Source organism: Colletotrichum abscissum (genome assembly GCF_030869225.1).
Source record: "Colletotrichum abscissum strain IMI 504890 chromosome Unknown Scaffold_22.1, whole genome shotgun sequence".
Taxonomy (NCBI): domain Eukaryota; kingdom Fungi; phylum Ascomycota; class Sordariomycetes; order Glomerellales; family Glomerellaceae; genus Colletotrichum; species Colletotrichum abscissum.
Window position 1 is genome coordinate 276,900 of NW_026850121.1, and position 28,000 is coordinate 304,899.

At 54.5% G+C, this 28,000-nt stretch overlaps 9 protein-coding genes across 9 annotated transcripts; 5 read left to right on the top strand and 4 right to left on the bottom strand.

The window, feature by feature from the left end:
- Window positions 1-2,264: 2,264 nt before the first annotated feature.
- Window positions 2,265-4,628, top strand: CABS01_09284 (uncharacterized protein; the record flags this gene model as incomplete). Its single annotated transcript, XM_060542641.1, has 2 exons — window positions 2,265-3,278; window positions 3,330-4,628. 2 exons carry the CDS (start codon window positions 2,265-2,267, stop codon window positions 4,626-4,628), a joined length of 2,313 nt encoding a protein of 770 aa, XP_060400368.1.
- Window positions 4,629-5,565: 937 nt separating this feature from the next.
- Window positions 5,566-6,779, top strand: CABS01_09285 (uncharacterized protein; the record flags this gene model as incomplete). The annotated part of the gene is made up of 3 exons (XM_060542642.1): window positions 5,566-5,882; window positions 6,005-6,168; window positions 6,370-6,779. The coding sequence occupies 3 exons, from the start codon at window positions 5,566-5,568 to the stop codon at window positions 6,777-6,779; spliced, it is 891 nt and encodes a 296-aa protein (XP_060400369.1).
- A 126-nt stretch (window positions 6,780-6,905) lies between these two features.
- CABS01_09286 (F-box domain-containing protein) lies at window positions 6,906-8,512 on the bottom strand (the record flags this gene model as incomplete). The annotated part of the gene is made up of 2 exons (XM_060542643.1): window positions 6,906-8,054; window positions 8,120-8,512. The coding sequence occupies 2 exons, from the start codon at window positions 8,510-8,512 to the stop codon at window positions 6,906-6,908; spliced, it is 1,542 nt and encodes a 513-aa protein (XP_060400370.1).
- A 663-nt stretch (window positions 8,513-9,175) lies between these two features.
- Window positions 9,176-10,621, top strand: CABS01_09287 (uncharacterized protein; the record flags this gene model as incomplete). The annotated part of the gene is made up of 2 exons (XM_060542644.1): window positions 9,176-9,416; window positions 9,477-10,621. 2 exons carry the CDS (start codon window positions 9,176-9,178, stop codon window positions 10,619-10,621), a joined length of 1,386 nt encoding a protein of 461 aa, XP_060400371.1.
- A 913-nt stretch (window positions 10,622-11,534) lies between these two features.
- CABS01_09288 (uracil-DNA glycosylase) lies at window positions 11,535-12,702 on the top strand (the record flags this gene model as incomplete). The annotated part of the gene is made up of 2 exons (XM_060542645.1): window positions 11,535-11,899; window positions 11,976-12,702. The coding sequence occupies 2 exons, from the start codon at window positions 11,535-11,537 to the stop codon at window positions 12,700-12,702; spliced, it is 1,092 nt and encodes a 363-aa protein (XP_060400372.1).
- Window positions 12,703-14,222: 1,520 nt separating this feature from the next.
- On the bottom strand, window positions 14,223-16,284 carry CABS01_09289 (rhamnogalacturonan lyase; the record flags this gene model as incomplete). The annotated part of the gene is made up of 8 exons (XM_060542646.1): window positions 14,223-14,728; window positions 14,793-15,105; window positions 15,166-15,443; window positions 15,497-15,507; window positions 15,560-15,663; window positions 15,723-15,863; window positions 15,944-16,011; window positions 16,071-16,284. The coding sequence occupies 8 exons, from the start codon at window positions 16,282-16,284 to the stop codon at window positions 14,223-14,225; spliced, it is 1,635 nt and encodes a 544-aa protein (XP_060400373.1).
- A 2,599-nt stretch (window positions 16,285-18,883) lies between these two features.
- Window positions 18,884-23,764, bottom strand: CABS01_09290 (vacuolar assembly/sorting protein VPS8; the record flags this gene model as incomplete). Its single annotated transcript, XM_060542647.1, has 1 exon — window positions 18,884-23,764. One exon carries the CDS (start codon window positions 23,762-23,764, stop codon window positions 18,884-18,886), a length of 4,881 nt encoding a protein of 1,626 aa, XP_060400374.1.
- Window positions 23,765-24,439: 675 nt separating this feature from the next.
- On the top strand, window positions 24,440-25,519 carry CABS01_09291 (uncharacterized protein; the record flags this gene model as incomplete). The annotated part of the gene is made up of 1 exon (XM_060542648.1): window positions 24,440-25,519. One exon carries the CDS (start codon window positions 24,440-24,442, stop codon window positions 25,517-25,519), a length of 1,080 nt encoding a protein of 359 aa, XP_060400375.1.
- A 641-nt stretch (window positions 25,520-26,160) lies between these two features.
- CABS01_09292 (uncharacterized protein) lies at window positions 26,161-27,646 on the bottom strand (the record flags this gene model as incomplete). Its single annotated transcript, XM_060542649.1, has 2 exons — window positions 26,161-27,304; window positions 27,363-27,646. The coding sequence occupies 2 exons, from the start codon at window positions 27,644-27,646 to the stop codon at window positions 26,161-26,163; spliced, it is 1,428 nt and encodes a 475-aa protein (XP_060400376.1).
- Window positions 27,647-28,000: the final 354 nt, after the last annotated feature.

A 28,000-nucleotide genomic window follows, 5' to 3' on the forward strand; every position in this document is an offset into this window, starting at 1 on the left:
GCGATGAAGAATCGAACGAGGGCCTCCAGCTAGGTACTCGAAGACCTTTTCGGGGAGTGCCTAAGCACCTAAGGTAAATAGGTAATGGAAGAGATTTCATCAAAGGAGAAGGAAGCAAAAGTGGCATTCCATAAGAACCAAAGGCGAGTGTCACAACTGCAAGGGCGAAGAAGCACCGCCGCTTGTAGACACGAGACTCGAACGAGAGAGGTAAAGGGAGAGAGTGTGTACGAATATACATGTGAGAGTACTTTACCTTGGGACAAGGAACATACTTGGATCGAAGTATCTTCTCTTGGAGCTCTGCCCCCATGGTTCAGGTACTCCGTAATGGTCCCATGGCAGCGGCGGTCGCAGGTGTCAGTTGAGCCTGCCCGATTCCACGTCCTTGTCAATGTCAAGTGACTGTCACTGGGTGTCAAGGTCAATGTGTCAGTGCTGTTCAACCAACAGCAGCAGTATCTGCTTTCTTTTCTCACTCAATCTGGAGCCCTGCCAGAAACAACACGTATGTACATACTGCGGTAGACAAACGCACTCGCACTCGCCCCAAGCTGCATTTTGTTTCTGGGCGAGGTACATAGCCTTACGGTCGGGATTCCGAAGTATTTTTTCCTACCTTACTCCGTACTGTATGGTACGAATACCTCACAGGCATCCCCGCGGAGCATGTATCTGGAATACAATCTCGACTAGGGAGGTACAGCCAGGAGGCTACCTTACTTGGAGATACTTGCTTTACCTAAGATGATAGACCTCGGGCTCAACCCTTTCCCTCAGTACTCAAAAAGGCACTGGCACCATTTTGCATCTGCACCTCACGCTCCGCGCCGCGTACCTTACCTTGCTTGCACCACTCACTCACTTATGGCCATGGATCGCAAAGTAGCAGCAGATGTACCTCAGGTACGAAGTAAGAGGTGTCTACTGTGTGTAAAGTGGTGGTGAAAAAAAGGAGCAGGGCGACCACCACCCACCTTGCCCACCTGCTTGGTCTTGCCTTTCCTTGCGTTAGCGTAGTCGCCGGCATTCGAGCCACTCATCCCTCCACCTTCGTTCAATCAATTCAATTTAGTGGAGGGTGGGTGGATGGATGTACGTCTGTCCAGGTCCGGGTCCAGGTCCAGGTTCGCGCCCAGGGCACCCCCATCTCATCCCATCCCATCCCACACCGTCCCATCTCATGGTCCATCGCCGCGCAAGTCACTCCCTCTCACACACACACACACACACACCACACACCACGCTCTCTCACTCGCGAACTGCATTTCCGGGCTTTCTTTACCATCCCAGCGAGAGGCGCCTCACGTACCTTGCTACCAACAGAGCTTCTTTGCCCTTTTCCCTCCTCTCGACTTGTCGCTCCATCTTGTCACTCTTTTCCAAGGCCACGAGGTAGAATTGAGATCCAACTCTCTATCTGTCTGTACCACTCACTACCTACCTACCTTGCTCCGTACACTTTGGCCCGCCTCAACTGTCCAGTCCCTCCTCTTCAGACTTCAAACTCAACCCTCGCCTCGTCCATCTCCGCCCTGGAATGCTATCCTCTGCCCCTCTCGCCATTCTTGTACGGATACACGACTGAGCGTACGACGGGAGCCTTGACTCTTGAGCCTTCTTCCCGGTCCCGATCCCGCCGTCATCGCTTGGCCTTCCCGCTTCTTCTTTTTCGCTTCTCATTGTCCTGAGCCTAACCCTTTTACTCATAATCCTAATATTATCCCACTTCACACTATAATCTATACCTTACCCTGTCTGGCCTTACCTTGCCTCCGACATCCCTCCTTGCTCGCCCGCTCGCCCTTTTTCACCATTGCGACAACCCCGGATCTATTCTTGCTCGCTCCTCTCTTTCTCAACCCCCCTCTCTCACCTTCCAGGGGCTGTCCTGCCTGTCATGTCAATCTGCGACTGCTGAACACGTCCTTTTTCTCCCCTTCGACGCGGCTGCTTGTTGCAACATCTCGACTCTTTGCCAATCTCATCCAACCAGAGCCAGCCATTCGCACACCCAACACTCCGTACAACAACCACCACCAACACTTGTGAGACCAGCAGTGACAGTTGTGATCTCCCACACAGCGCCCGTGTCGCACAACGTCGTACGTTATATCTCCGACTCTGCTATTCGACCTTCCGCATCGCACGACTCCGACCGAACCACCAGACCCGTACTGTCGAGCGGCTGTGGCAGTTGTCGCACGCCAACGGTCTCTGCCGCTCGTCTATAGCCTCGCCAGACACAGCTTCTTCTGTACGCCATGGCTACATCAACGGGCTTCCCACGCATGTCCTTCGGGGCCAACAACAACCTCGACTTGAGCTTGGACCTGCCAATCGTTCTCTTCCCCCCGTCAGACGACCTGCCTTCTCCCATTTATGAGAGTGACGATGAGGATGCTCAGCGAACACCGACCACGGCTACCGTGCCCCAGATCCCAGACCGCAGCACACGCCGAACAAATAACGAGTCACCGACACTGGGTAGCCCCAAGGTCCCTCGCCATCCCATCCCCTCAATGCAGGCCGCTTTCGCCGAGTCATTTCTCGAAGTCGCCGATGGCAATCCTACTCAGAAACCGAAACTCAAAACTGCTGATGCAAAGATTCGTCGCGAGGAGCTCATTAGCCAGGAACGCGAAGATGACCTACCCGATATGCTCTGGCGATTTCGCCCCGGCCAGCAGCAGCACGAGCTCCAGAAGCTCATGGCGCAGATATCATTTGGCGTTTACTTGCTACTTCACGGCATGGCCAACAGCGCCGCCCAGGTCGTCAGTATCCTGCAGGGTCACATCGACGAGGTGGACGAGTTTCTCGAGGTGGTCATGGAGGACTTTGAGCAGGCGACCAACGATTTGAAGGAGAGGATCGACTACCTTCGCTTGCCCATGGAGAACCTCGAAGTCTTTGAGAAACTGCTAGAGGACCGCAATTTCCGCCTCGAGATTGTTCAGGGCAACGAAAAGATTGAGCATATCGTAGCTCGCACCAACATCCAGCTTGAACAGTACGACAAAGATGTGCAGCATGGCCTCGCCGCAACAAAGGAGTTTGCTGTTTATCTGGCTCACCAGAATGCAGGCAGTTGGCGTCAAGATCGTCCAGACGTGGTTGACATCTATGCCGCAATGAAGGGCAATACTGAGGGGTGGTATAACGCATTTGTAGAGTTGCAAGCTCAAGGCAAGGAGTTGAAGACCTTGGTCGTTAAGCTGGGGAAGATGGTGGCTGAAATGAGCAAGAAGGCCGGCGAAGTGAGTCGAAGAACTTGGGTAAGTCGGGCCAATCGCCCTGTGGTCTACCCAGAACTAACCGCTCTGTAGGCCAGCATTCCGCCGTTCAGCTTACCGCTACAAGGCGCCCGAGTCGATGACGCACCGTCAAATTCACCACCAATTTCACCTCCCAGAGACCCGAGGCGCTCTACGCTGCGCGCGAATAGTATGAGCGGCTCTGTCTCTACTGGGGGAAGGTCAAGTTCCAATTTGGCCTACTTTGACATCCCAATGCAGATACCATCGCCAGTAGCTTCCCCTGATCAGCGATCGGTCAAAACCCATAGAACATCGCACTCAAACAACACCATGCAATCTTTCCACACCTCTCACTCTCACAACACAATTCATTCACAAACGACCACTAAATCTCATACAACCACACACTCTCACAACACCAACCACTCCCACGAGACGGCTCGCACAAGCCATACTACTCGCACCAACCAGAGCGCGCAGCCTATCGCGCCCAAGCTCACTCTGGAGACTCCCGACGGCCCAATAACTGAGCCAGTCAGCGCTGAGGAGGAGGTGGAGGTGACACTGGACGACGGACCGCTATACATACTCCAACCACGGACCTACACCCCACAGCCACCAGAGGAACGCATGCCTTCACCCGCCCCGACCGAATCATCAAGCAAATACCAGCCCCAGCGCGAGGCGCCTCTCCCAACGAAGAAGACATCGCTTCGCCAGAGAGTTTCTTTGAAGACGACCCCTCCAGAGTCAATCCAAATTCCACCCCCGTCATCAGACCTTCATCACACTGCGCGAGAGTCTCCTCGGGAGCGTCAGGCTCCAGATTCCGCCTACGGTTCTGACTATGACCAGCGGCAGCGTTATCATGCAGCGAACGAGCTCTCTCCACCTGTACAGCAGCCGCCGGTGCTACCGTCTCCGAGGTCGGAACACCAATATTACCGCCCGGTGCAAGCGAGCCCACACTCTCCACTACAGCAAAGGCCGCTCACTGCTGGTGCGCAGCCTAGATCTCCTTATGGTCACCAGTCTGGGTACTATCCCACTCATCAGAGGAACGCACCATCCCGTCTAGGAGGCGCAAGCATGTTGAGCAACGTCACGACCATGACATACGACTCGCAGATGACAGCGAGCGGAGAAAAGCGACTGAAGAAGAAACGCAGCGCTTTTGGCTGGCTGAAGAAGGCATTCTCGCTTGACGAAGAGGAACAACGAGCATACGAAGCACGAAGGCAGCAGCAAACGCCCAATATGTATTACGACGGCAGAAGCCCCAAGTTCTTAGACGGCAAAAGGGTGGCGCCGCCACGGACGGCAGACAGCGTCTATCGCCAAGGAGGCAGCGTCTATCGACAACAATAAGTCGGCCGTGTCACAGCAGGTTGTCATGGGCCGTAACCCCCACATGTGGCTCGTCGTCTGTAAAACTGGGAATCATGCCGAGTATGGACCACTCTTCGAATTCGCCATTTTGCGACTTGCGCCCGGTATTGGACAGAAGAAGTGCGATATTGATACCCCTCGGGCGATCATTTCTTGATATTACATCACTGTAATCATGCCACTCAACAAAAACCGTTGAACATGCTTCGCGATGTACATTTTGGCTTACGGGGTTTCCGCGAGCACATAACCATCTACTCGTTATTTTATGTTATTTGGAACAGATACTCGCAAGCTTGCGAAGGAAGAAAATCAGCATTAGTGCCCTGCCAGGCGTCAAGGCGTTTTAGTCATTAATGTAGCGACTTGCCGTTTTTTGGTGCATTTACAAGCCAATCTTAGTCATATACACCCGATGGAGGGCAGTAATATATGATTCTACGAGGATCCAAGACGAAATAGCGGGCCAAACCTCAACCCAACTCTAAATGAAAGCATCACCCCGCAATGTAGTGAACATATGTGATGCCTACGATTGCTGCGGTCTACGCCCTTGTGTACGCCCTACGCTGTAAGGCTAATATCCCTGTACGATTGGCCAAGTGCTTTCTAGGTCGATTTGCCGTGTAGAGAGCTCCGATCAATCCGCAGATCCTAGACTGCTCGTTTTCGTTAACTCTGTACGCCGGTTTCCTGCACAGCCAAGACCAGTCGGTATCCGCTTCATAATTTGTATCGAATAATATAAGAAGCCACCGCGAGGTCCTGTCAGACTTGAGGGGATGCTAACTCTGATTTTTTATATGTCTCTTGAATTACTATTTCACCTTTCCACAATATTTATCACCCTCTTCCCCGCTTTATACCTCTACAAGCAACGGAGAAGAGGAAGAGTTCAGCAGATCTCCCACCCGCCATGACAACCTCAGCGCACAGGACGTGGTTCATCACGGGCTGCACGAGCGGTTTCGGCGAGGCCCTCGTGCGGAAGCTGCTGGCGGAGGGGGATAATGTCATTGCCACGGGGCGTGGCGGGGCGGAGGCCAGGCTTGCGCACCTGCGAGACTCGACGACAGCGGCGCGGTTTCGGATCATGGAGCTTGACGTCGGAGCGGCGTCTGAGGCGGAGGTACGGACCAAGGTGGCTGAGGCGTGGGGGTACTTTGAGGGCGGGGTTGATGTTGTTGTGAATAATGCTGGGTATATCGTATCTGGACTTGTCGAGGAGTTGACGTGAGTTCTCTTTGGGGCCTCCCTTTTCCATGTCCCCTTTTTGTGTCCTCTTTCCCGCGTCCCCCCCCCTTTTTTTTTCTTCCCCTCCGGAGTATCTACTGACATGGACGAAACAAGGAAAGACAAGAGGAGATGGAAGCGAGCTTCAAGACGAACTTTCACGGTCCGCTGAGCATTTCGCGCGCGTTTCTGCCGATGATGAGGGAGAGGGGGACGGGAACGCTGGTGTATATCAGTTCGCAGGCGGCGTGGCATGTTGAAGTCGGTGCCGGGGCGTATAGTGCGAGTAAATTCGCGCTCTAGAGTTTGTGTTTTGCGTTTCTTTTTTGCCAACTCCATCGCTTCCACCTTGTACACCTCGAACATCAGTCTTGTTTTCTTGAGCTTGGTATCTTCTACGGTCTCCTCTCATCCACCCCCCATCCCTGAACAAGAAAGAAGAAGAGGAAGAGAAAGGCTGACCCTGCAACTTTGAACCCTCCCAAAGGCGCCGTCGAGACACTCTCCAAAGAACTATCCGTCCTCGCTCCAAACATAAAAGTCATCATCATCGAGCCGGGCTTCTTCCGCACCAAAGTCTTTAACAAGATATCCAACGTTCCAGCCCGTATTCCCGAGTTTGCAGAGTTCAACGCCGCGATCAGGGCGGGCGCCGAGGCGCTTCCGGGGACGAAGCTGGGGGACCCTGAGAAGGCTGTAGCGAGGACCGCGGAGCTGGTTCGGGGCGACGGGATGGCGAAGAACGGGGGCGGAGACGGGGACGGCGGTGGTGGTAGGGAGGTGCCGTTACGGGTCGCACTGGGGAGCGATGGGTGGGAGAGGATTCGGGCTAAGTGTGTGGGTGTTTTGGAGGGGTTGATGGCTTGGGAGGATGTTGCGAGGAGTACGGATCTGTGAATGTCTCACTAGCAGTCTCCCTTTAGAAAGAGTTTGGAAAACACAAGAAAAGTAAGGAGATGACCAAGATTCAGCCTGCAGGCTTCTATTCCTCTTGTCTATTCAAGCCCCGGGAAAATACAGTCGTCACTCCCCGACGCCGTAGCTCTTTACTCTACTAAAGAAGAAGGGCTTATCGTTCTTCAAGGCAAACTCGCCCAGGTCGTCCGTCAGCTTGTTGTAGCTGTAGAAGCCCTTCCACACGAGCTTGGTGTTGCGCGCGCCGCCCTTGCCGGCGTTGCGCATCTCTAGATACATCCTGTACGTGTACTTCGCCCCGACCCCCTCCGTCTCGACGGCCACGTCGCCCTCGACCTCCCCGAGCGGCCTGTCCGGGTGATCGAGCGCCGAGGATAGCCGCCACCGCCCGCGAAGGCCGTGCTGCATGACGACGGACGGCAGGTGCGCCGTGCCGCCGCCGCTACTGCGCCGATGGAGCTCAAGCAGGTCCTTTGTCATGTAGTGCACGACGTGGGCGGGTTCGTCGGTGGTGAGCAGGCTGATGGCGGTGCCGTCGCGGAAGAAGCGGAGGTAGCGGTAGTAGGTCACGATGTGGACGGGGCTGTTCCAGGTGATTTGGTTGGCGTTGGCCTGGCCCGGTCGGATGTAGTTCACGGTGCTGATGTAGCACCCGTTGAAGCGGATCCGCGGCCTGTGCCGGAACATTTTCCGCCAGGACGAGTCGTAGAGTTCCGGGAGGAGGGTGAGGGTTGTAGCCTCGCCCTCTTCCCTGCGGCGCCGCGCGAGCTCCTCCATGGTCACGTAGTCAAGGTCGCCGCTGTTGTCTTCCTCCTCCTCCAGCGGTTCCCAAGAGACGCCGCGTTGCCAGTGGTAGTGCATGCCCGCGAAGCCGAATTCCGGGCCGAGAGCGACGCGGCGCCAGATCTGCTGCTCCGTGGCGACGACGTAGGCGAATCGTTTGCATGTGAGGGACAGCCGCACAAAGTCGCCGACGTCGAGGACGGCCACGTCTTTGAAGATGTGGACGAGGATCTCTTCAGGCATGGCGGCAATGGGGCAGGGCGGCGCCGGGTCACCTTCTACCGGCGGGGGCGCTGCTGCTACGGCGAGACCTGAGAAGCTGGCAATCAGCTCGCTCATTGTCTGCGTCTCTACGGGCTTGTTTGCTGCGCTTGTGCCGGCGGTCGCAGGACCCGATGCTGAGGGCTGTGGCGCTTTCGCGGCACCGGCGGGGAAGTGCTTCTTCCGGTATGCCAGGTCGACTCTGTTATCCATCTGCAGTGAAAGCTTCAGTATGATGACGGTGGAAGAGATGTACTAGCAAAGCACTGGCTGCTCACCCTGAATGCTTTCCGGTACAATTTGAGACTGTCCCCTAAGCTACCGATTGCCTCCTTTTCGACAGCTTCTTCAAAGTGATCCAGGGCGGATACCAGTTCTCTGGCCTTATTGGGATCAGACTGACCATCCAGTGTCGGACCGGACGCGGGCGGTGCTGGTTCGTCGAAAACGAGAGATTGTGCGTATTCCTCATCCTCTTCTATTTGAGACCTCTTGGCAACTATGCTTTTGGGAATCTCTGCAGGTACCGAATGCTTGGATGACGAGGATGACTCCTTTTTCGAGTGAGGCGCCCGGGCTTCTGGGACTACCTTTTTGTGCTTCAGCTCAGTCTGCCATTGTTGCCGGAAAGACTCCAGCTCAGAATCGAGCTGTGGAGGTTGGTCTGCCATGACTGATAGCTATGATGCTCAAAAGTTATGAGCCGATGAAGCTGGGGAAGTGCTATGACAGTGACATTGATTATTTCTTTAAAAGTCGAGCTGGGTGATGGCGTTGTTTGGCGGGTTTGAAATTCTGTATATCTTTAAGAACCGAAGCTGCGACATGAGATGTAGTTAAAGTCGACCACTCATCATCGACAATGATGCTGTAAGCAGGCACGGAAAGCACGCCGAACTGGAGTCAGACGGCGTGTGCGGTGCCACATGAGGTCCACCGTGCCTGGTGCTTATCGGTGACATTTTGTGGCGCACCGATGTATCCACCAGAGTTCCAGCCAATTGGGTCAGAGGGTCGGTCCGTGACATCACCTTAAACGGTTTGGGCTCGGCTCGGCCAGCAAGGTGCCCCGGCGCCACCCATTTCATTATCTCCGGCAAATTTTTGGGGGAAGAAATGGAAGGGACCAGAGTCGGAGCGCGCACCCGATTTCGCAGTCATGACGAGGCGACTCTCCCGGTCTAGCGAACGGGGTAAGGCTAATTAATTCTCACCCTGCCTCTTCTTCCCACATCGTGAAAGCTTGTACCTTTTCCTCACCCCCTCATCCGTCAAACCGCCCGTCATTTTCCACTTTGGCCAACCTCTTACTGCACCACATTTCTGCCGAACGGATGACCGCAGCATCTCTGCCAAGCTCCGACTTCCCCGACGATGCAAGCTGGTCCGCAATGACTACCATCCACCAGGCCACCCGAGGCCAGGACCACGACAGATTTGATCCCGATGACTCTTTCCCAATGGCGCGAATAGCTCAGCCCCCGACCAACGGCAGCGGAGGAAGCGACGATGATATTACAGCGCCGCAAAAGATGATCTCGGCCATGTCGGGTAGTCTTTTGACATCGCTTCTCGGTAAGCTAGCTAAAGCGCGAAGCTGGATTTGAGCTTCCATACGCTGACACGCATCTGCAGTGACGCCCCTCGACGTTGTCCGAATCCGATGGCAGTCGCAAAATGTCACCCCGCCGACGGTAGACTTTTCACGGCTGGCTATGACCACCGACACCCTCAAGACTTTCAACACATCGAACCTCGGAGTCACAGCTTGCTGCCGTGAGGTATTCTTCATGAACAATAACTCCGAACTATGTCTCGCGATGCCGAGAGCGGCAGAAGGCGCGGGAGCTTCCGCTGCTGCTGCATGCTCTGTCGAGGAGGTTGAGCGCAAGACAATCAGCTCTACCATGGACGGTCTGAAGAAGATTGCGCGAAATGAAGGATTCACCAGTCTATGGAGGGGTTTGTCTCCCACATTGCTAATGACGATCCCGGGCAACATCATCTACTTTACTGGCTACGACTGGATGAGATACAATAGAAAGAGCCCAATCGCGCAAAGGCTCAACGACGATACCGCTCCGTTGGTTGCCGGTTCCGCAGCTCGCGTTCTGGCCGCAGCTGCCGTCAGCCCGATCGAGCTCTTCCGTACAAGAATGCAAGCCTCGACAGGCAACTCTACGACCGGCCATCTCGCAAACACGTTCCGCGACATCAAGGATATGGTCCACAGCAGCGGATATACTTCGCTATGGAGGGGCCTGACCTTGACACTGTGGAGGGATGTGCCCTTCTCAGGTCTGTACTGGTGGGGATACGAGACGATCCGGGGTAGATTGACAGATTTCCGAGAGACCCGCCGCGGCCGGACTTTGGATACTAGAGGATCACGAACTCAGTCGCGGCGCAGGTCTCAGAGCCACGAAAACCACACCGAAACCATGACGGACAGCTTCATTGCCGGTGCCGTCTCGGGCGGGTTCGCATCGATAGTCACCATGCCTTTCGACGTGGGCAAGACAAGGACGCAAGTGTATCGCGAAGCGCCCCGTCAAGCGGGCGAAGCCAACGCGGCCAAGGCCGCTGCGGCTGAACAGGGCTCCATGGTGCGTTTGCTCTGGCATATCTTCACGACGGAGGGCATCGGCGGTCTGTGGAAAGGATGGATCCCCAGAACTCTCAAGGTGGCTCCGGCGTGCGCCATCATGATCAGCAGTTACGAAGTCGGAAAGCGGGTATTCAGGGGCGTCAACGAGAAGTCTAGGAGGGACGCAGACTAATATTGGAGCATCATCACTACTCATTCCATTCCTAGCATTATTGGGCGTTCAGCGGGCTGCTATCTATTGACGACGGGAAGGAAAAGAACCCAGGCCTGGAGTTTGCATGCCGAGCGGCATACGTCGCGGTTGGTTTAGACATTGGGGAAAGCAAAAAATCGTGTAATTCTAGTTGAAGTGTAATGATACCTCGTCCACAAAGTGGTTTTACTTCATGTCATACTTCAGTCATGGCTGATCCCAGCCTTCCATTGTGCGGAAGGGATGCATTGCCCAATAATGGACCAGTGTTAACCCTGAGGTGAGATAAGGTAAGGTAAGGAAGGTACTTAAGGTACCTAAGCCAGACAGATATCTTGATGAAGTCACCACTTCGTCCCAAATAGCCGACGGGAGCTCTCAGGGGCGATTGGAACCACTAAGCAGCCGGGGCCGCTGCAGGGCTGCAGCTCCCAGGCAGCCCCCCGCCCCCTACCAGCCACTAAAAGCTTTCAGGACGCGCCAGAACAGCGGGTCAATCAACTCGCGTTAATGACTTTTTCCAGTTGGTAGCGCGTCACCACGCGACGTTCCGCAAACTGAGTGTTCGAGCTGTAAGGCCAATGGAGGGCTAAGGGAAATCTCATTCTTGACTACACTCCATACTCCGTCTCTCTTCTTCCCCCACTCCAAACCTCTTTCTTAGCCCATTCTATTACATCTCTTTAACGTGAACAAGACCGACCCAAATCTGAATTCTGTACCAGCTTAATGACGAATTGAGAATTCTTGTCAGGTCCAACTCTCCATTACAATTAGTCCTCTACGCCTCTCCAGGTTAGCAACCTACGCCGTCCTACGTCCGCGGCCAGGTCAACGGCCTGCCAACGTCATCGTCTCCCTCTCGTACAGCCTTCCCTCTCCACACGCCAACATGTCCACACTCAAGCGTAAGGCCGGCACGCTGTCCGCCTCCGACAGCAAAAAACCCAAGCAAGATGGGAGCATTATGTCCTTCTTTGGGGCCCCGAAGCCGGCGGCCGGCAACAAGGGGGCCGGTGCTGCGGCCGCTCCCGAGGCGCCTGCGGTCAAGTTTGACAAGGCCAAGTGGGTTGCCGGACTGACGGCCGAGCAGAAGGAGCTGCTGCAGCTCGAAATCAGCTCGCTGCACGAGAGCTGGCTCGCCCTTCTCAAGGACGAGGTCACCAGCAAGGAGTTTCTGGACCTCAAGCGCTTCCTCAACAGGGAGTCGGATGCCGGGAAGAAGTGGTTCCCCCCAAAGGAGGATGTATACTCTTGGTATGTCCCAACTCTGATCCAAGCATTGAGAACCCTCAGCAAAAGTCACCCTTTTCTAACCGTAAGCTTCTACCAGGTCCCGTCACACCCCTTTCAACACAGTCAAGGTCGTTATCCTCGGCCAAGACCCCTACCACAACGTAAACCAGGCCCACGGCCTCGCCTTCTCCGTCCGCCCGCCCACTCCGGCCCCGCCATCACTCAAGAACATGTACATCGCCCTGAAGAAGGACTACCCTTCCTTCTCCCCGCCCCCCAACAAGGGCGGCCTCCTGACCCCCTGGGCCGACCGCGGCGTCCTCCTCCTCAACACGTGCCTGACGGTGCGGGCCCACGAGGCGAATTCCCACGCTAACCGCGGCTGGGAGCGCTTCACGCAAAAGGTCATCGACCTCGTCGCCGCCAAGCGCTCGCGCGGCGTCGTCTTCGTGGCGTGGGGCACGCCCGCGGGCAAGCGCGTCGTCAAGGTCGACGCCCAGAAGCACCTCGTCCTCAAGAGCGTGCACCCGAGCCCGCTCAGCGCGTCGAGGGGGTTTTTCGACTGCGGGCACTTTAAAAAGGCAAACGAGTGGCTCGTTACCCGGTACGGCGCTGGCGCCGAGATTGATTGGGACCTGAGCGGGACGACGAAGAAGGTCGAGGCCAAGGTTGTTGCCCCGCCGGAGACCAAAGTCACCAAGACGATCGACGTTGACGAGGACGAAGAGGCCGAGATGGCCATGGTTGCGGCTGCGGCTGAGGCTGAGAAGGAGAATGAGAAGGGCAAGGATTCGCCCAAGGATGATACCGAAGAAGAGGAGTAATGTTAAGAAATTACGATGAAAAAGAAACGGCACGGGGATGACGGGCTACGTTACGGGCAAGGCGGGCGTTTGGTAAATTCGCGGTTTGGGACGAAAACAAGAAAAGCGCCGCTTGCCTCTCGAGCCTGTCTTCTAGGAAAAGGGTTTGAACGATTTGACGACACTTTGTACACCAGGGCACTAGATGATACAGCCTGATACAGGTACATGAAAGACCCACACTTTAGATACGAACATGCTGGGTCAGATGATGGAATTAGCTACTCGGGATTTCTTACTGCAACAGATATTAATGCAGACGATGGAAAATATTTGAGCCCCTTCTCAAGCGTGCATGCGGTTCTTTTAGAGCTGTGAGAACATGAGCGGTCCCTTGGAAAGGCATCCGTTGAAATCAATCGGAATCTCGGAGGCTCTCATGCTGCCGACGGGCTTTCGCCAGAATCCATGTGATTACTGGCACCACGTGCTGACTTGGGTCTCTTGGAATTGAAGGCTTTCGTAGTCCGAAGCTCGAGCATGGAAGTAATGTAGACTTGGCTCCCGTTCCAGTCCAAAGTGGAACACGATAGATGTACGACCGGCATTAAGCTATCTAGGTTCGTTTGGCCTGACGCCTCGAAGCTGTACAAGAAAATAAGAGAACGTGTTTCCGTACGGAAACATGAAAACTCAGGAAAACGTGTAGTCAAGCACAAAAGTATACAACGAAACACAGAGCAAAGTATGAAAACATGCTATAAATCATTAGAATACCCTAGACAAGATTTTCATGCTCAAGAAAGAAGTAAAGAAAACGAGTTTCGGTACGAAAACATGACAACACGCCAAGAAAACATGTGTTTTCGTACAAAAACGTGAGAACACCGCGAGGAAACATGCCTCGAAGTATCCAAAACATAGCAAAGAAACATGAGAACATGCAACAAAACATAGAAACATGTTGAAAAATACCGAAACACCCAAGAAAACAGCCAAGGAAACATGGAAACGTCCAAAGACGACAAGACAACAAGAAAACATGCTAGCAACGCAAAAGGTGCAAATTACGCACCCTTGACCGCACGATCAATTGCGGAACAGTCAAAAGGTCGATTTGATACCGCCAAGTTCCGTCTTCACAAACTACTCAATCCCTCTCAGCTTTTTCTTGAATGAAAATCAAATCGAGTAGTGAAGCACTACGACATAAGTATATGCTGCACATGGCCCTTTTGGACCAATTCACAATTAATGGCGGGTTCTTCATTGCTGAAAGAAGGTCACTCGAGCACTCGAAATTGATTCAGATCCAGGCTCAAAGGCCCTCTTTGTTGTGGCTTATATACGATATTTATATGTACAGTGAATTGCAAAAAGATATGTTCAAGAGAAAATGGCCTAGAAGACCAGGAGTGACAGCAAAGCACCGAGCTCTGTGGTAGCCCAAAGCCCCAAGCGTCGTCAAGCCTTCGATGGTCTCTCCCAGCCGTCTCCCAGCCGTCAGGGTTCGATTTCCAAAGATTGGCCGTCCTACTCCCTTAAGCCAGAAGCTCGACAGCGTCGAAGCTGACACCAGGGCTGAGGTACTTCTCGCCGGAGCTGCCGCTGATGATGTTGATGGTGAGGATCTGCCACTCGCTCGTGCTCTGGATCCAAGCGGACTGTGGCACGGCGAAGGTGAGCTTGACGTTGTTGCCGCGGTACGTGCCGACGGTCAGCGAGCGGGTGCTGGCCTGGTTGGTGGCCGCGGGGAGGGCCGAGGCCCACGAGTTGACGTTGATGGCCGGGCGGCCGCCGATGTAGCCCTCCGTGATGCCGATGCGGACGGTGTGGCCGGCGGCGAGCTGGGCGGTGGTGAGCTTGAAGTAGATGAGGTAGCCGCTGTTGACCTCCTTCCACATGTAACCGGGGAAGCGGTTGGCGCTGTGGGTGCCGACGATGAAGTTGCCGGCGTTCCAGGTGGAGATGCGGGTGTCGGAGGGATGCATGTAAGTGGGCTTCATGGGGGTGTCCTCGAAGTTCAAAAAGCCCTTGGGGGTTCCATCTATGCCACAAGTCAGCTTTTGTGTTCTTCATGCCCTCAAAGATTGTACAGGATATCTACTGACCCCACTCGCCGATGCGCCAAATGACAGCATCATCCTGAGGATCAACACAGGTGATGGTGTTGACGGCAGTGCCGGCGCCAGCCTTGATGGTGACGGAGGAGGTGGCGACCTCAAGCTCGTCCTTGTAGACGGTCAGGGTGTAAGTTCCAGGGATTATCTTGGTGATGGACCAGGCGCCACCGGAGCCGGCGGTGCCCCAGTACTGGGCGGCGGAGTTGGACAGCCCGACGACGTATGTCTTGCCGGACTTCATGTTGGAGAGGCCGACACCGGAAGCGTAGCCGCGACCGGAGGCAGGCACCCAGCCATCGAGCTAGATTTGAGTTAGATTGAGTATGCTACGCGATTGTTGGATAGGGGAGTTCCTGCTTACGCCGAGGTCATCGAACCAGGACCAGTCGGCCTTGCGGGCGAAGAGGTTGCTGTTGGGGTCCTCGCCTGCAGTGAAAGCCAGGACGGAGGGGCCTTGGAGACCGGTGCGCATGGGGTCGGTGTGGCCCATGTTGTAGTAGTAGATGTCGTACAAGTCCTCGCCAGTCGGGTCCGCGCGACGAACGAGAGAGCGGAAGAAGGGACCGCCGCTGGCCTTTTCGTGGTTGCTTCTGATCATGAACAGACCGACGCCGGTCTTCTTGCGGCCGACGTAGTCGACTACTTGGGGTCAGTATTATTCCACAGAAGTCGAATAGGGGAAGGACGCATACAGTCCATAACTCTGCTGGTTATTAGTCAAGTTCTTTGCGAAGAAGGATGTTCTTGTAACGTACCGGCCGTAGTTGGAGCCTTGGTAGTGCTTGCTCTTGGTCAAGCCGGCGCTGTTGACGTTGATATCCTGGGCCTCGATGATGGTGCTGCTGGCATCATAGAAGTCCTTTTTCGTAGTTTGTCAGCTGGCTATCATGAGAGATCGATCGATTGGAAAGCACATACGCTCTCTGTAGAGTCATGGGAGAAGATTCCACCCGGGATGCGAACAATGTAGCGCATGGCCGAGACAGAGTCGTCTGCCTTGTTCGTGAAGAGGTAGACATTGTTGTTTCCGTAGCGGACAAAGATCCAGTGCTTGAGAGTCTGTAGATGTTTGTCAGAATATGACGCTTCGAGGTTATAGTGGGAAGGGCCCGAAAGGGATATGAGGAGGGAAGACGTACGCCGTGGACGACCGCGACCTTGATGACGTTGCTGTAGCTCGTGATGCTGACCGTGCTGGTACCGAGGCCTTCTCTCATGTTAGTCTTGGTCAATTCCTGTAGAACAAGGCGAATTTCGCAAACCTACCTGATTCGACATGGGTGTTCTTGCCGCCCCAGCCATTGTACTCGACGCCCTTGTAGTTGAGCGAGGAGATATCACCGCAGCACTTGGTCACCTTGATGACGAGGTCAGATCCGCTGTCAATGACATACTCGGAGCCATTGTCCGTCCAGCCAAAGGCCGCCAAGACGACCGCTGGCAGGAAGAACAGCGAGTACAGGAGTGAAAGGAACAACATGGTTGCTGTTGATCACCCCGTGTTACGAAAAACTCGCAGCAGCAGTGCGAGTCTTGGCAGTAAAAAAAAGGAGCGACAGAGGGAAACGAAGAGGACGGCAGATGCGTAGCTTCCTTTCCTCTTCCCTGAGAGGGCGGAAAATCTGGGAACTCATCATATTATATTGGCAAACCTCAAGCCCGCCCTGCCTGCCATCCTTCTCCTTTCTTTCCGCTCCGCTCCCAAGAACCAAAGCCCACATGGTAAACCAGCCCAAAAGGAACTTAGACGTTCCCGTCCCGGCCGACAAGACGTGCTGCGGAAATGCCCTTGAGTCCTTGACAAAACTAAACCCCCTCTCAAGCAGCAAGCTTAATCACTTGAAGGAACCTCTATGGTGGGAATAGATTGAGGGTTGCGATGTAAGCGGAGGAGGGCGCGTGCTCAAGCTGGTCCTCTCCCATGCCGTCCATCCAAGACCATGGGCCCCTCGGCGCTCATGGCCCTACCGGGCGCTTCGTCCGTGATCCTTGGGTCCCACTCCTTATATCCGGGCATTGAACCCCCCGGCCGGACAGGAATCCTCCGGTTGGGAACTTGGGAAAGAGAAAAAGGTTCTTCTTTTCTGCCCACCGTCCACGTAAGTGCCCTCCCACGTGCGGCGTGCTTCCTAATCGTCTGCCCTTTTTGCATCACCGGGCTGACAATTTGGTAGTTCGTTCGAAGGGGTTGAATCGTGGAACAATATCGGCCGGGGGATTCCACTGGGCAGTTCCCACGACCCACGGGCTGGTGCCACTGGTGGAAATGCGCGTGAAAGTACCGCTGAGAAAACCCCCCGCCTTCGGAATAGTCGGTCCTCTCAGGACCCTTGTTGACTCGGGTGACATTCGCGATATTGCCTTATTGGCATGGCCTTTTCCATAGCCCGCACCGCAATCTTCTTTGGCTTCGCGCTTTTTTGCACCGCCTTACGATAGTCGTTGGCTCATGGGCACAACATACATGGGAGCTGGAACATGCCATTGACCGCATCGGGCTGCATGTTGCATTCACATGCCGATCCCAAAGGCTTGACATGGGGCTGCCGGCTTTCATGCCCTCGCTGACAGGCGCCCTCTCGCGGCATACGCTGTTGATCGCATTGGCAGTCAGCAGCCTGATTGACAGGGATGCCATACGCGCTTGCTTCGCAATACTGCATTCAACCTCGTGCTGAATTGCTGCCACAACCCATCAGCTCCTATCCCCTAACAAAGACAAGGAAAGGACGACCTGGTTATCAAATATCGTACCCGTCTGATCAATAAGCAGTTGACACTGCTTGAGAGAGCCGGAGCTGCCCGCTAGAGAAATGCAAAGTCAGAAAACACCTTCAAGAGAGCACCGAAAACGAGAGGGTTCCGTGTACGATACTGTAAGAGGAAAGTCCGGATCGGCGCAAGGATCTCGGTGGGCCTCTAACGACTCACGAGGAACACATGGTGACATGGTAAATGGCGCCCGCTCCGCTATCCTGCTTCCAAGTCCCGAAAGGAGAACCAAGAGATGGGCAGGTCATTGCGGCAATTCTTATATGCTGCCCACAAAACCTCCATGGCTATTAAATGGGGTTTCGCTAGATCGGGTTTACCCAGTCTTTAAACTCGGTATAACAGAACGCTCACTATTGACGTGCCCTTGACAAACTAAGGTACATTTAGAAGACGGCTTTTGTTCTGGTATTTCTGGGGTTACGTACTCAATGCAAATCAGTCCCTCCAATTTCCAAGATGCTGATATCAACATACCAAATGATAACACCAAGTCATGCACATTTCCCAAGAAGATGAACTTCCACAGAAAAACCAATTGCGCCATAACAGTCTTGCCCTTGCCAATCAATAGACAACCCCTCATAATTATACCACGATGCACAACCTGCTGGAATAGGCAAGGCCCGTGTTTCAAAAGCAAACCCCCGGCCCCCAAAGACGCTCTGGAGCGCCCGCTCCGCGAGCGCGGAATCAAGCAATCTAGGGCCCTACATTTATTCAGATAAATTCGTGGACTGCAGTGTCTCCAAATCAGAAGACTCGCAAAGTGAGCATGTAGTAAATGGGAGCAAGGTGACGGGAGAGCCAAGGGCCCGGACATTCGCTCAAGCACCGGCGCCCCTCTTTCCGCCCCGACCAGTCCCGGAAGCCCGCCCGCCTCTAGTACGGATCCCACCGGCCCCGCACCTCCGCCAACAATATCTTCCGGAATACCGCAGTCGGCTTGGCCTGTGCGCGAAAGACTATTACCAACGACGACTTGACTAACATTGTTAAGAAAGACAGGCATCCCCTCCTGGGAGCCTGACACATAGTCGAGGGTGCGCTGCTACCGGGAGGTCTGATAAGCGATGTAGGGCCTTGAAGCGCTCATACCTTGGAACCAGTCTCGGCACTGCCTTGTCGTCACGATGTACAGTGCAGAGCTCGCCAGCTTTTCGAAACCATACACTTGCGGTCTTGTCAGACCGATAAAGGCCACGCGTTGGTAGTATTTTCCAGGCCTCGGTATAGTTCGCCCATCGAAAGTCTCATTCATTCATGAAATTTGTACATGCCTAGTGCACAAAAGATACACCCCAAGTCTATCCATCAATCGGACACCTGTACTCCCTCGCATGAGTCTCCGCCCGCGTTTTCCCCTCAACCTCCGGCCGGGACTGGTAGGCGTCTAGGCAGCTCTGGTGATAAATATGCCTGCAAGCCAGAACGACCAACGGTCCCAGCGGCTGCTCTCTCGGTTTCGCCACAACTTCGCTCTGTAACTCTGCGCCTTCTTCAGGCGCCGCCTCGTCCGCCTCTACATGGGAGTCTGATGCCACAGGCGCGGCCTTACCCTTCCCTTTAGAGTCTGATACGGCCTGCGATACGTCGCTGCCGCTTCCCGTCTTCCCCTTGTCTCCAGCAACAATCAAGGCTTTCTTTTCTGCTTTCCACTCTTCTTCCCGCGCTTGCTTCTCCTCCCAAGCCTCAAAGACATTTCCCGAAACACCGGGGCCCCAGATCCGGCGACCACAAGCTTCGCAAGTCGAGCCCCTAGGTCGCCAGCCTCGTTGACGAAGTTCTACAGCTTGCTTAACATTTACAAACAGGCTTCGCTCAAGAAGTCGGTTGGAAAGCCGAAGTATTGATTCTTCGTAGGCATAGGCTGAGAAGATCGATGCCAGGACAGAGCGCAAATCTGCGAGGTTTGGCGACGAGGCCGCGGCTCGAGTGAGGAAAGCTCGTAGGATGCGGAGGAATGACAAATTGCTCCCGGCATTTGTAAGAAGTCTCCCCCCACCTTGACCTCCTGCTGGGCTAGAAGTTGTTGTCAGGAGAGCCGTAAAGGTGTGTTGGACGAGGGATCGCAGAAGAGCCAAAAGCTTATCCTTATCAAGATCATCAAATCCATCGTGAGCGTCATCAGAAAGAGTGCCATTCTCAGTGGTTCCTGTAGTCTCAATGGTGGACGATACCTGCCGGGTTGTCTGCACAGCTGCGTCGATCAGGTTGAGCCAAAGCTCTTCATCAGGTGATAAGACCTCTGAAGTTGATGGCTTCGTCTTCTTTTGAACGCCATTCGCCTTTCTCGACGACTTGGTCTGACCTTGACAAAGCCAGATGCCCACATGTACATACTTCTGTAGTGCCCGCAATATTTCTTCGGCCCCTGACTGCAAGTTTCCAGCTTTGTCGTTGTTTTGAGCGCCTGTCAGGACACCTTGCAAGGCAGACTCGAGCGTACCAAGGTGCTTGACAAGTCTGTCCATAGCATCCTTGATCTGCCCCTCTCGAGCCATTAGCACCACGGCAGCGTCGATGACACCAGTCTCTTCCATAGTTGGAAGCAGGGCATCAAGTCGGAGGTTAACAGATTGAACCAAGCCAATATAGTCAGACACATGAGCTGGGTCAAATCTGCACATGAGTTGCACGTAGCGTTCAATCAGAGCTCGGTCTGGGTTTGCTGGGGATTCCCCGTCGCGCTTTTCTGGTTCGAGCAACGTTCGGAGGTAGAAGAATTGCAGCCCCAACGCATCTTCGGCAGAATCCAAAACATGCTGGTGGATGTCTGCGGGCTGCCCTGATAGAGATTTCGCCGCTTCGACAGGATTGGTCTTAATAAGCGCCCTGGCGTTGTTCCTGATTGCGTCAAGGACTTCTTGAACCTGGCGGCGGTTCAGGCCACTCTGTGGCCGTAGACAATCCCCGATACATTCAAAGACGGCGTCCCGGTCAGCGGGGTCTTCGAAATAAGTCTGGACAAGCTTGCCATACTGTTTATCAACCTTGTATTGCCTCTTCAAAATCCGGTAGAAACCGGCCTTCTTGAACATCGGTATGAGCGTGTTCGCGTCGGGCGGTTGATAAATCGATAGGAGGTACTCGGCGCTGAGCTGTGCATCTTCGGCAAGATCTGATCCGGGGTAGTTGCACAGTCCGGTTAGAACCTTCGTAAGTGTAGAACCCGGGAAGAGCAAGTATTGAGGGAACTTTGGCAGGTTCCGAGCGATAAACATATCGAGATAGATCGTATCCTCGGCTGCGAAGTCCGCCGGATTCATAATCTCCAGAAGTATGGATACGATGTATTGACGGTCGACCGTACGGCCAAAGATCTGCTCTTCAGGCACGTCGCCCCTGATGCCACCGTTAACTTGCTTGTCCGGCGAATCATTCAAAAACGAATCCTCAAAGGCCTCGTTCACCGCACTCAAGAAACTCGGGGCATCAAACTTCAGTATCAGTCTGAGATAGGGAAATGACGGCTCTGTATGCTGGTCTGGCCGTGTAAGGAAGCGTCGGTCGCTGCCTTTGGGCCATGTGACACTGTTCCCCGAGAATAGAAACCAGTAAATCTCAGCCTTAGCTTTCGAGGCAGTGGCATCGTCCATAATCTCGCCGGTAGGATATACTCTGCCAGTCAATGTGTAGGAGAGATAGGGGAACATCTTCAACGCGTTCACGCCGTATATCTCATCCTCCATGTTTCCGGAAGACATGTAGTCACCATTGCTCATGAGAGGCACCAGCAACGTTAGTAGGTCGATCAGCGGTGTGATATAATCGTTCAATGCCTGGTTCCAGACGTATATCAGCGCATCGTAGAGGCTGTGCTGCTTGCACAGCAGTGTGATCTGGTCCAGGTCCAGCGTCATAGTGTCCATGTGAACGATGATCTCCTCGAGTCGACTCTCCCATCCTTTGGTGACGTAGTATGTCACTACAGCCTTGACAACAGCAGGTGGTACGATGGTAATATTTTTGTCGAGAATATAGGGTTCCATGGTTTCGAAGAAGATGCCCTCCACGCCAGCGTCCTCGTACCACTCGTACATCTCTTCGAAGAGGAAATCAACGTCGCCCACATTGTGACAGGCAGTGAAGCATGTCTCGCAAAGCTCCCGCACATGGTTGTCATCGGCTGCTGATTTGTCCTTTTGCCGCTGGGTGAAGGCATATTTGAGCGACGCTTTCATGATTTCCATGAGCTTGTCGCGGACCATTGAGTGTCGCAGCGAGGTGTCTTCAGGCAAACCAATTGTGAGCTTGTCTGCATCACCGGTGTAGTAGGATGTACCAAGCTGTATCGCGCCGACGTAGTCACCGTTCTCCATAAGAGCAATGATTCGATCAGCCCAGTTTGATAGCGACCCAATGGACACATCGTTGAACCCAAGCAAGAAGATTTTGCCCTTGTACGTCTTCAAACTCATGTAAAATGCGTCAGCTACAACACCATGCATAGACGTATCGTCCTCGTCCAATTGCTCCACTAGGGTGTGTAGTTGTTTCGAGAAGAGATCGGCATGATATATAAACTTGTTGATCAAGTCGAAACCTTCTGTCTGCCGCATTGTTCGGTCTTCGAGCACAATCAAGCGCTGTGATATCGTCAGGACAGTGAGTACCGAGCGACTAAGCCACTGCACTGCAACGATGGCTTCTTCGCACTTCCACCTGCTCCGTGCCTTAAACTTGAGCGTCGGTGGTTTGTCCTTGTTCTCGGCCGGTATCTCGTCAACGTCTAGGACAGTCAAGACGTTGGACCAGCAGTACACCAATTTGACTCTGGAAATATCGCTTCCTGTGACAGGATCCGGAACCTTAAGCTTCACGGCAGGGAACCACGCCAGGCAGCCAGTCATGGCGCTATGGTGAGCAACGTCTTTCGGCCTTGCCGATTTGTGTTGGGTTTGCGCGACGGGTGTCGTGGACACAATGACCAGTAGATAAGGCGTAAGCATTGCAGTGAGGCCCATGGTGTCTGTTGCACGCTCCGTGTTGCCAAGGGGCAAGGGACTGAATGCCAGGACTGTGCTGGGCTTGAGAGGCTTGCCGGCTGGAGGGGCAGCGTTCGGATACCTTCCTAGTATCCTCGTCGTCTTCACGGTTCGGCCGAGGGATCCTGTACCTCTCGTTGCCAGGTGTGAGAAAGCCATTCCGCGGTCGTCCGCCGACACGAGCGCAGTGTGCCTCGTTCCGAGAAAGCCGAGATGGGTCACGGCAACACCTGGTAGGTGTCCGTCAACAGTCCGGTTTTGCAGCTGCGGCTGTTCAAGGTGTGGTATGGAAAGGAACGGCCTGGATGCTCGGTTCGCCTCCCAGGTGAATATGTTTCCGTTCGCATGGCCTCCGGCAATCGTGGTATGGTCTGCCGAAACTGCGATGGCGGTGATGGCGCCAGACTCGACCGCCTTGGTCCCGGGGCCGATGATGGTCTTCAAGACCTGATTGTAATCAAACATTAATATTATACCCTTCGTAGTCCCCAGCACGATCGAAGCTGAGACAGCAATGCATGTAGGGGCGCCAAAGTTGCGCTTGCCAGCCTCGGAGAAGGCCTGGCCGTTGAGTTTCTTCAACCTCGTCCATCGTACAACTTCCCAAGGTGGAGATGGGGTGTCGGTATCGTCGCGGTCTAGCAAGTTTGAACTGAGGGAAGCGGAGCGGCTGTGACCGGTGAGAAAGCCGGGGGAGGAGGATCGCGGGCTGTGAATGAAGCTTGCGGATGAGATGCGGGACTGGAAGCGACGGTCGAAGGGTCGGAATGAGGGGGTGGGACTGCTGAGGCCGGGTCGGGAGGCCACGGAGGGGAGGACGCTACTGCTCGGAGACGAGATCACGGAGCCCTGAACACACAAGGTTAGTTGGAGCGCATTGGGATACTGCGAAGCTGTACTTGCCTGAACCGAAGGGGAATCATCAGGAACCGACATCAGAGAATCAATCGGGCTCCCAACTCGCTTGGGAACGGCATCCACGGAGCCTTCGTCGGATACATTGTCGGCTTGCTCGCGCAAAATCTCCCTGTATCGATTCGGAAGTGCGCCGCTCTCGGTCACCGGTGGTGTGCTGCTGGACGTCTGGGTTTCATCATCCAAAAGGCCGACGATGCCGTCTTCCTCCCTCTCGGCCTTTACGGTCTCTTCATCACTGGAAGCTTGTATGTCCTCGGAGGACCGGTCGTCTTGGTCTGCCATTGTGTCTCCAGGTCCATCATCTCTCTCCTTCGATGGTGGGGTCATCAATGGCGGTTCATCAGGCGCATTGCTGGCGGTCGCAGGTTGGAGAGTTCGTTTTGGATTCGGAAGCTTGATAAGTGCTTAGGGGAAGGGAGGATTCGTAGAAGAAGCCGGCTCAATCAAGCTATGAACTGAAGCTGATAGAACCTTATGAATGAAATTGTGTTCTCTGACGATACGATCCCACTATGCCTGCTCCTATCAGACGAAGATGAGCTGTTGGTCAATGGTTGTCTAGTTGTCTTCTGAAAGAGGCGCATTACGCAGCTTGGACACCACAGCCCACACTGACCGGGCACCTTACAGTTCCAGGTTCTAGGTTCCTGCCGCCTACTAACGCAGAGCTCCAACACGGACCGGGGTTTCTCCGGCGGGCCGCAAACTACGCTATCAGGTACCTACCTACGACCTACCTACTCAGTAGGTACCTGAGGTACCTTATGCTCACCGTGCCGTGGTGGACCTTCAAAGTTACATCACAGCGCGGGTTCGCTCTGCTCCTTGCATCCACTTCCCCAGACTCCCCTTGCGACGACTTGTTTACTATCAACACAACCCATCCGAAAGAAGAGTCGCAAGCCGCAAGCTTCAACACTTCCCACCCTTCCAGCGTGAAGACACAAATCCTTCATCATGTCTTCAATTGGTCCACAAATGCCACCGCATCTCACAAAGAGAAAGCGCACTCCGGATGACCCAGGCGCAGACTCACCACCACCAAAGCATACGCGCAACAACACTAACGAAATCGACCTTGACTCCGACGACTCCGACGACGATGCATTCGGACCGACCGCGCCGAGCGCAACAGCCGTAGCAGCACCCAAGAATCCCACCCCATCATCGAAGCCCTCCATCGGGCCAACTCTTCCACCATCAAACCCAACAAACTCGAGCGAAATCCCCCTCGACGACTCAGACTCTGAAGACGGCTATGGCCCAACAGCACCTCGCGCATCGGCGCCAGCCCAAGAAGCCCTCAAGACAAAGCCCTCAATAGGCCCAACACCTCCTCCGAAACAAGCCATAGGTCCCGCCATGCCACCACCAGACCACCGCCCCTCCGCCGCAGACTCGGACTCGGACTCGGATGACGACTACGGCCCGGCCCTCCCTTCCTCAACAACAGCCGTTCAACGAGCCCAAGCCGCCGCCGCAGCAGCAGCAGCGACGGCATCCCAAGGCCCCGCGGCACCGCAGCGCGACGACTGGATGCTCGCGCCGCCCACGCAGTCAGGTTACCAGGAACGCGACCCAACAAAACTCAAGAACCGCAAATTCGCCAGCGGGAAATCCTCCGCCGCCGCGGGAGGAGGCGGAGGAGGCATCAGCAGCATATGGACCGAGACGCCAGAACAGAAGCGCAAACGCCTCGAGGACGCGGTCCTCGGCCGCGGCGATCCGACGGCCGCGGGCAACGAAAGAAGCCAGCAGCCGCGCCGGACCAAGGAGGAAACGGAGCGGGAGAGACGCATCAGCGAGAACATTGCGAGCGCGCGGGGCAAAAGCATGTACGAGGAGCACCAGGCAAACAAGAAGCACGGCGCGAAGCCTGGGAGGGACGAGGAGGAGGAAGATGACCCCAGCAAAAGGGCTTTCGACAAGGAGAAGGACATGTCCCTGGGAGGCAAGATTGGGACAGCGCAGAGGAGAGAGTTGCTCAACAAAGCAAAAGACTTTGGTGGCCGGTTTCAGAAGGGATCGTATCTTTAGTTGTGATCTTTCAGCATGCACCAATCGCAGAAAAATCCATACAAGAGTTCCTGGTTTACTACTTGGCCAGGCAAAAGGGGGGGCTTTAATACCATAACGTTGCTCAAATACCCTTTTCGGGGCGAAGCATGTGTCACTATCAAAGAATCCACGTCGTCCTTCATGGTTTCAATATTGTGCCATTATACGCTGCGGGCTTGAATCATAAAATCACATACATTCATAATCACAATTCTCAATCAAGTGGTCTGCAAGTAAGTTGGTACGTTAACTTTGATTGTCATTATTCCGTGACGAGTGATGCCTTAATCGCCGCAACTCCGCCGCTCCCCTTGTAATTCCAGAGAAACCAAACCAAAACAGGTCCCGTGTGCCTGCGATGCAAACCTGCCTCTGCTGCAGCGCGGCCTGGTCCACCACCCTCCTCCTCCGTTGGCCCATGTGGCCTAATCCCACTCCGTCTGTATGTAAAGTATGGGTATGAAAAGCGGCGTCGTGTTGCATATATAATGCAATAAACATCGCAGGTCTATGCTGAGATCTGCAAATTGGTCTCGGGGGTATGATGTACATGAGTAGCACAACAATAAAAAACAAAATCGCGTTCGCCTTGGTAGGTGATACAGTCATCAAAAAGGCAGTCACCGTGCCTCAGTCATGGCCGTGGTGGTGCCTGCGTTTGGTGCAGTCTGCGTACCAGCCTCCAGTTGGGACGGTGTGACGTTAGCACCATTTGCCGTCGGAGATGGAGTTTGCTGATCGCCACCGCGTCGGAGGGGGTTGCGGAAGGCAGGCAGCCTAATGTTGGAGAGAAGACCACGAGATTCCTGGTTCTCTGCAGTAGTCGGCGAGGCTTGCGAGGTGTTGTGGTTTGAGGCAGGCGGAGCCTGTTGACGAGTACGAGGACGACGGTCCGGTCGGTTGTTGCCACGACGGTTGCCGTTGTTTCGTCCCCCCAGACCAAATCGTGAACCGCTCAAGTTGTACCACGCAGCTGGAGGGGCGTTAGGCATGTTGGTACGCGATGCCGTGCGAGCCATGTCGCCTGTAGCGTTGGGATCTCCTTCGCCAGGGGTTGGTCGGGGCTTGGGGGTGTAGTAGTCGGCCTTGCACAGAGGACAGCAGGCCCTTCTGCTGGTGAGCCAAGGATCAACGCAGACAGCATGGAAAGCGTGGCCACATGTTAGTCCGCGAATATCATCATCGTCCTCAAGCGTGTCAATGCAAATGGCACAAGTATCACCGCTGGTAGCCATCAGTTCAGGCGGAACGGCGGCATTGATGTGTTCATCGTCTTCGTCCTCCTCCTCACTATGAACACGCTGGAGATGAGTGGCAGAAGTCGGGGTGGTCTGAGTAGCATCGGCATTGGCAGTCGTAGTCGAGGTGTCTCCGTCCTTCTTCGCAGCATCTTCGGTAGGTTTCTCGGCGATGGCTTTGTTCCCGGCGGCGGTAGCGGGGCGATCTTCAATCGACTCGCGCTCTTTCGAGGGCAGCTCAGGTACAATTCCATCGACAGATCGGAGACTGTTCGCCCGACTGGGAGGCGCAGAAACACCGCCGGCGGTAGGCAGGCCCTCTCGTGCCCGCTCAGATACCCATGTCTTGTACTTTGTCATAGGGAATTTGTCGTTGACCTCATCCATCGTCATTAACTTCTTCTCGCGGCGCCTACGGTGCGGGCGAGGCATGTTCTCAAGATTGATGGGCTCGCCATCCTCGTTGAGACGCATAGCACGATTACGAGCATTGTACCGGAAGCAGTACTTGACGCCAACGATGATCCTAGAGACGGTGTTAGATGGTTATTGAGCGGGTATAGTCAAGTCTTAAGCAGGCTAACCATAAGTTCGTAAAAACTACTCCAAAGCCCAGGGCGACGAAGAAGAGCAGAGGGGAGCTCGTGGAGCCACCATTGCCGCCCCCTCCTCCTCCATTGCCCGAGTTACTGGTAGGCGTCGGGTTGTCGGTGGTCGTTTGGATTACACTCGTGGCATCGTTGAGAGTCGACGTAGGGTCGGCGCTGAATGGTGCAGATGGCGTAGCGGACAAGGCCCCCGAGGTCGAAGAGAGCTGCCGCACCACGAGGTGGGAGACCTCGACGAAGACCTGATCAATGGCAGGCATTTTGACGGCGATCTAGCAGTCGAAATCCACGTCCTGGCAGTTGAGAAGTCGAACACCGTTGGGAGGTGATGCCGAAAGAAAACTCACGGTCGGGAGAGAGTCGAGTTCATGGAGTTGAGAGATGGGTGTGGCTAGGTTAAGTGACTGCCTTGATTTGAAACCGGAAAGCCGAAAACAGCAACTACGGACGGAAATGGTCGACCTGAACCCCCGTTCGCATGCGGCGTGCAATCGATACAATCCGATCGAGTAACGAAGGAAATTGCGTCTCGTAGAGATATTATTCCCTTCTGTATACGAGTCTTGGTTCCAATCTACTCTCAAGCCGTGGGAGGCGTGGTGAGTAGAGTGAAT